This window comes from Lycorma delicatula, chromosome 5 (assembly GCF_047948215.1).
Source record: "Lycorma delicatula isolate Av1 chromosome 5, ASM4794821v1, whole genome shotgun sequence".
Classification (NCBI taxonomy): domain Eukaryota; kingdom Metazoa; phylum Arthropoda; class Insecta; order Hemiptera; family Fulgoridae; genus Lycorma; species Lycorma delicatula.
Window position 1 is genome coordinate 66,219,836 of NC_134459.1, and position 8,032 is coordinate 66,227,867.

Consider the following 8,032-nt stretch of genomic DNA (forward strand, 5'->3'; position numbering starts at 1 on the left):
TTGTAAATCTGGAATCTTATCACAGATAGTGCTTATGTGCATTAATAAACAGTTGTATTAAAATTTCATTGAGCTTACTTTCTAAAGTAAAAATTTACATCCAGTTTTAAATTTCAAGATTTTCAAGTGAATTACAGAGGGAGGTAGTTTGATTCATTAAAGATTGAGAAATGTAAAATTTTTATATATATCCCCATATTTTAACAATAAGGCTGATTCCATGTGCCATCCACCATGCCTAGATATCATATCTCTTATTATGTTTTTGTTCATGATGGTCAGCTGGAAAATTAAAGATAAACAACGAAAAACCAGATTTGAAAGGTCAAAATTTGTAACCTCCTTCAAAACACTTATCACCTGTATGAACACCTACACGAACAAATTTTATAGTTACAAACATTTTTAATAGTTTATGATTGTAGATGGTTGCAAATGGTTTGAGGTTATTAAAAATATTATGTAGCCTAATTTGGTTTGGTTTGTCATTTTAAAGTTTAAATTTATATAAACCTTATTTTTTTATATACATTGCACTCTTTGATTTTAAATTTTCCATTCTTCATTAGTTCACTACTCCACAGCAAGCATGAGGAGGAACTCTTCTAAAGATTTAAGATTTATAATTCCATTGAGCTAACTTCAGGTGGTTGGTTAGCCTATAGTTGCTGAAATAAATAAATCTATTTTTAACTTTTCACCATAAACTTTTGGTGGCCTCTGTATGAATGTAATCATTGTTGACTTTTTGGAGATCAAAGTATCTTGTAAAATTATAATTTGAAAGTTAAAATGTTTTCCACATTTTTCTCGCTAAAAGATGTACAAAACATATATTTATTTGTAAAGCTTTAATTTGTTTTATTATATAATATTCAATGGATCTCGGTAACTATAATATTACTTGGTTAATATTTCTTAAATTGTGTTAACTGAATACATTTTTGGCTAGTTCTGTGTCTTATGTGCATAAATAAACAGTTGTATTAAAATTTCATTGAGCTTACGTTCTAAAATAAAAATTTACATCCAGTTACTTTACTAAAATTCTTCTTTGCTTTATTTATTAATACCAGGATCTGTGTTTGAACCATTTTACTAAATGCCATAGGAGTAGAAAACTGTACCTTTTAAATCTTGCTCATAAACTCCTTACGTAACAGAGGGACATGTTAGTTCTAAAGTAAAATCTTTTTCATCTTAAATTACATTTTCTGTATGGTCTAAGTCGACCTGCATGAAAAAATGAAAAAAAAAATGCTTCTTATTAACAGCAGGAAAGTTTTCTGGCTATTTTTATTGCAAATATTGCGTGTCAGTCAGTTAAGAAAAGAATATAGAAAACAAACTATGAGTACAATTTCAATTCAATTATTTAACTAAAAGTAGATTTACATGTACAGCTTCAAAGATAGGATTCATCTTTCATATTACTCTTAATTTTACTTGGACTAGTTTTTATAGATTTGTACTCTTGATAATTTCATCAGATAATTGTTTTCTTTCTTTTTGTAGTAAATCAATGTCAACATTTAATCTATTAAATGACTGGTTGAAGAACCAATTCTTCGCATGGGTAAATATGCATCTATACTGCTTACTTTTCTTAAAGATCCCATTTAAGAATGAATGTGCTAAATTTTACCTTTCTCAATATTCAGAAATTTGGAAGATTAGTGACTAGTAAATGTCTGAGATCTTTTACATTTATTTACAGCAGTTTTTAACAAACTTATTTCTTTACCCAATGGTGAAAATCCCATCATGTCTGTTCACCAATGAACCAATTTTAACAATGTTTTTCTGATTTGCGAGGAACTTATATCCTGATGAACCTGATAGTTTTTTCTTAGGTATCATGTGTATGATTCTTTAAAAGAAAATTGATGTTTTGTGAAAGATTAAAGCAGTTAATTTTGCTGTTATCATTGCTTAGTATTGAATTCTTTTAATGTAGTAATGTAAACCTTGCTGTCATTAGATGTACAAACTAAAATTCAGTGTAAAAATTCAAAAAAATTTAGTTATGTATTCGTTCAAATGGCATGATGAAATGCAATAATTTAAAATTAAGTATCCCAGTTTAAGTTTTATTAATGGTGCTCATCCTGAAAAGGAAAACTCTCTAAATATATAATTGAACAATATATTCATTCTGTTTGTTTGCAGGTTTTACCAAATTTAGTTTGTGTTTGTGAATTTAACATTGTTAGTAAGTTTTGTCTCATTGTGAGATTTTTTCTTGGAATGCAGCCTTTTTCTATGATGTGATTTGTGGAATTTGATTCTGTTATGGGTGAAGCCTGTACATTCCTAGTATCTTTGGGAATCTGCATTCAGTCTGCCCCATGTAGTATTTAGTCTAACCACAAGTTTTTTTTTATTTTACTTTGGGTTTTTTTTTATCAGTTTATTAGTCTGCTGTATGATCTCTAGTATTCTTGAGAAAAATTAGCAAAGAATAAAATTAGATTAAAAAGAATGCTGGCACCACAAGAACATAAAACTTGGCAAGTTCATTAGGAACTATTCTTAATGATTTTTATGAAATCAATTTAAAAAAAATAAGATTTAAAAAATGATCAGTATTTAAAACTTAACATATAAATATACATAACAGATACAAATTTACACACAGTTATTGGGTCATTTTCAAAAAAATATTTTACTGCTTTGAGAATTAACCAATAACTTTGTTTTCTGAAAATGTGGGCAGTTTTGTGTAACTGTTATCAAGTTTTGTGTTTGAAGTTCTTGTGGTCTCATCCTGACCCTGAAGGGGAAGACATCCACCATGTGATGTTTCCAGTTGCCACACCATCTTCTGTGTACTTAGTCCTGATGGCTTTACCAGAGGACATCTTCAAAAACCTTTGTGGTAGAGATATTACAGTCTCACCTCCCAGGATGCCACTGATGTGAATGCTGAAAGTGACATTCCCATCAGTGTACTTCTAACAAAGGTGGACACGTAGAAACAAAACCCTTTTAGTTGGTCTTAAAGAAGACTGAATTCGTTGAGTGAAGAAACTAAAATTACAAATACCTACCAGAGGAGGTAAAAGTGAGTCCGACATAGAACTTGAACTAAAACTAAAACACACCAAACCTAAACCATAATATAACTAGTAAAGAATCAACAAAAACAAAAGACAGAGGAAGCCCAGCTGGGACTAAACACCCTTTGCTATACTTCTTTTGCTAGATAAACCATTAATTCCTCAAACTATAGAAGATTCGGCCTGGTTACCCCAGTTTGATGCAAATACAGCACTGATCCAAGAATGTCCATGAATCATATTTCATGTTCATACAACATATTGCACATGAAATGTGTCATCTACACATTGTGGGCTTAAACCCATATCAACAGGCCAAATTTTGCCAACTTGCCCCGAAAAGCACCATGTCCTAAAGGAAACTGTGTGATGTACTTGTTTCAGGAAATCAGAGAGGCACACCCCAAGCACCTAATATCTGGGAAGAGATTAGGTGTATGCTGCCCATCTTCTGTCTCATCCCACCTAGCTTGTCATAAAAACTTGCCCAACTTCCAAGCAGCTTAACATTCCTGCCTTTCTACCGCAAGATTATATATTGGTTTCACTTCCACAATTACCAAGATCGCCTCATGAAATATAGGTAAAATCACCATTTACCATCAGCAACATAAGTCATCATTCCTTTTTAATATAATTTTATTCTATGCTTATTTTTTTCAAGATCTTAGGAATACCTATGCCAAATTTGTTTTATAGCCATTCAGAAAGTGGGAAAATTAGTGTCAAGTAATTCAATGAGAGCTTTTCTGTGGGCACCAAAACACAGTAATTAGGCAAATTAAACTTAATTATATTAATATCTGGTAACTAGTTTTCGCAGTATCCACATCTTCAGTTTGTATTCAAATTCTATATCTATATATTAAAGCATATTCTTTTATCATTTTATTTGAAATTGTTTTATATTTTGAATAATAATATGAGCATACAAGTAAATTTTGCTGTTGACTAAACTGAAGATGTGGAATACAGAGTCATTGAAAATTAATAAGGTAAGTTTAACTTAACTAATACTGTGATTTGGTAGCTTAAATTGCATATAATATACAGTTGTGGTTGATTTGATTAAATTTGAATTCATATCCTTTTATTGTAAGATAAATATATATATCTTATATATATAAGATATATATATATATACATATATATCCTAATTATGTAAATAAGTTTAAATTAGTTACTTAAATTGTTTTTTTTATTTTCAGTTTCATTATTGAAACAACTGAAACATAAATTTTTCACCAAAATGTCTAATCCAGGAGTAAAAGGTTGTGGATGTGCTGGATCAACTTCAAAATTTATTTCTGTGCCGTCGTCACCATTAAGCAGCGGCCCACCACCCAATATTCCAACTCCTGTTATTGGTCAATCATTCCAACTCCCTTCTCAACCACAACCCCAACCACTACCAACCCAAATATCAAGTCATCTAGCAAGTGAGATATCAGATCCATCACAAACTACTGATATTTGTGAACAAAAAAGAAGAGAAGCAGCTGAAGCTGCACAAAGAGCTAAAGAAGAAAAAGAAGCCAAAGAAGATGAATTGAAAAAATGGGTATCACCTTTGCGACAATTTGACACATTTGCTACTGGTGAGTTACGAAGAAGAGCAATAGCTGAAGAAGATTTCCCTCGACTTAAAGTTCCACAAATGAAAGGTCACCACAGATGTAAGGTGAGCTGTTTATTGAACCATAATGTTGACTATGCAGTAGATATGGAACAAGAATTGAGAAATATTGGAATTCAACAGACATTTATGTTAGACATGCTTGAGAAATTAACTAAAGCAGAAGCAGCATGTAGATTTCAAGGTGCTGTGCGAGCAGCTGAGGTTGCTGCCATGTCTGCTCCTCCAGAATTAGCTGAAGAAGCAGCTGTTGCTGGAGCTAGAGGATACACAGTTGAAACTCAAGAATTTAGTAAAAAGTCAAGTCCTGGAGAAAACCCTATAGAAATTATTGGGTATATCGGCTGCACTAGACCAAACAATTTTTGAACTCTCATTTTTTTTGTTTAAATTAAATGAATTTTTTACTATTTTGTAATTTGTCAATATTACACTTTTATAATTAAATAAATATTATAATATCTTAGTGTTCTTTAATCATGTATGTGTATATATGAGATGTGATAAATATATTTAGTTTTTGTAGGTTAATTATTGGTCATCTGAATCTATTGAGTTAGATCCTGTTTAAGGTCTCAAAGCAATTTTTTTTTGTAATGTATACTGGAATATTATTATTTAAAATGTCAGTGTAAGCAATAGCTGTTGTATTATTTTTCTCTGATTTGATTAATATGATGCCAACATTTGTTATATTTTTAATATTTTAGCTGTATTTCAGAGTTTCGATTCTGTTTTATATAGTGTGGGTGGATTTGTTTATTTTATGCCATAGGTTTTTTTTTGTATTTTGGTACAGGTGTTTTGCTGTGGCTGAAAATAATCAGAAAATACAATGTCATTCATGCTACATGTTTGGACATTTCTGCCACACATTTTAAGGTTAGAGCAGATATCAAAAAACCAGTGCCAATCTGATTGTTGTATGCTAATGAACAGTAAATAAAACAATTTTCTGAATTAAAAGGACATTTCTTTTTATTAAAGAATTAAAGTATTTCTCTATTAAAAGAAAAATAATACACATATTATTAAAAACTGCCACACATCTTGAAAAGATTTAATCAGTTTTAGTTAAATTAACCCTCATTTTTAACTGAATTTACTTAATTTTTTTTATGAGAACTCGCCCATTTTTCCTATCAAAATTGGGATGAAAATAAGTAAAAATATAGAAAATATTTTCTGGAAATTTGCCTATAGGTACATTAAAAATTAAAGATTAAACAAAATCATTAGAAATAAGTCAAAGGTAAGTGTTTACAGAACTAAAAGATTGTTTCTGTACTAGTTTACAGAAGTAAAATATTTGGATTATATTGTACAAAAATAAAAACATTCAGAAAATGTAAAATATGTTTCTCAATAAATGGAAGCTCAAAAAATAATAAAAGAATGAACCAACAATAAAAAATGTGTTTTGTTTGCTTAGGAATTAAAGAACCACCAACAAAGTAAGTTGCTTAGGAATAAGATTGTCAACTAATGAGAGATAGTTTACTGTTACTAAAAGAAAATTATACAATATAATTTGAAAAGTCTTGTTACAATTTCAAAACCATTTTGTGGTTAATTTTAGTGTTAGTAAAATTAATAAAATTGTACAGTTTGTGAGAGAAAAATTTTAGAGAATGTTTTGGATATTTAATAGTTATTGGCCATAAAACAATGCACCTGAAATAAATAAACTTGAACTGCTTTAAATTCTAAATATTGTAAATTGGTCAAACAGGATTAACAACATAAACATTGAATAGCTGTCCACAGCCACAGTTTTATCTTTCCAACCATATTTCTGATACAAATTTCATAACTACCAATTCTGATTACAAAAATATAAAGTCAAAAAAGACATGTGTCCTAAACGGACACCAAATCCATTCTCTTTTAGACTATATCCTAAATATATCAGCTAAAACAACAGTAACTTCAGTTAGGATGAGAATAGTTGTACAAATCAAAGATGGCTGTTGGAGCAACTGAAAACATTATGATGGGAGATTACTTTTTACTTTTTTGGTTTGTATAGGATTAAAATTATTGAAAAATACCAGTTTATTGAATACTAGATCGTGGATACCTGTGTTCTTTGGTGGTTGGGTTTCAATTAACCACACATCTCAGGAATGGTCGAACTGAGAATGTACAAGACTACACTCATACATATCCTCTGAAGAATTATCTAAACGGTAGTTACCGGAGGTTAAACAGGAAAAAGAGAAAAGTTTATGAAACCCAGTTTCAAAAAATGTATTGTTTTGAATAATTTTAATCCTGAACTATGCAAGTTGTTTATATTAAGATTATATACAATTCATTACACATTAAAATGTTCACTTGTACAGATGTAAACCATAATGAAAATTCTTTTTCAAATTTGATATTTAATACCAGAATAGTAAATTATTCAAGTGTACATAGAAGTTTACATAAGAGTGGAATGTTAAAAGAAAATTATGACTGCTAGAAATTGCCTTTTTTTTCTACTAACTGAAAATATCTATGCAGATTTCATGTTAAGCGTTGAAAATCAGGAAAGAGATCAGGAAAGCGTTGAAAATCAGGAAAGAGTTTATATTCATTTTTTTACAAACTGTCATACATTTAACCAATGAATATCTTATGTTAAGCACCATGAATGCCATTTTGTGCACTAGGCAGTTACATAAGGGGCTGCTTGTGACCTATGCATAAATAATTTATTTTACCTGGGCTTTCAGTTCAGCTGTTAACTTCTATGTAAAGAATAAGTAGAATAATTTTTTTTTCTTTAGTCCAAGGAACCATTGTAAAGTATTACTTCAGGGGATGATTAGTATGATGAATATAAGTGAATGTACAGTCACATGGCCACCATTCCTGAGATGTGTAGTTAATTGAAACCCAGCCACCGAAGAACACCGGTAACCACGATGATCTAATATTCAAATTTGTAGATGAATACCTAGTGTTAAAAAATTTTTTGTGGTCAAATTTTTTTCCGTCATTTTCGTAATGCTGTTGGTGAAATGCCGGGTCCGTTTGTCAAAGAGACAATGATTTAATGTTAAAAAGAAATTATACGGGAAGAACTAAAACATATTTCGGAAAATGAGAAGAGTAGGAACAGCGAATTCAGTGCCGAAGTGACTGAATATGAGTATTTAGATGAATGTGAAATCGAATCGGGATTGAAGATTAAAATCTTACTGACATTCAACTGTGTAAATTATACACAGAGAAACTGAAACCAATGACGATGATATTTAGGTAGCTGAAAATGACATTGGTACAAATATACCTAATCAAAAACCACTTGACGTCCAACGAATATGAAAATGTCGGGTGGTGACCGGTT

General features: G+C 30.3%; 1 protein-coding gene across 1 annotated transcript; it reads left to right on the forward strand.

Moving 5' to 3' along the window:
• Nucleotides 1-1,514: 1,514 nt before the first annotated feature.
• On the forward strand, nt 1,515-5,201 carry LOC142325051 (uncharacterized). The gene is made up of 2 exons (XM_075366338.1): nt 1,515-1,576; nt 4,268-5,201. The coding sequence occupies exons 1-2, from the start codon at nt 1,573-1,575 to the stop codon at nt 5,062-5,064; spliced, it is 801 nt and encodes a 266-aa protein (XP_075222453.1). The 5' UTR covers nt 1,515-1,572; the 3' UTR covers nt 5,065-5,201.
• The last annotated feature ends 2,831 nt before the right edge of the window (nt 5,202-8,032 follow it).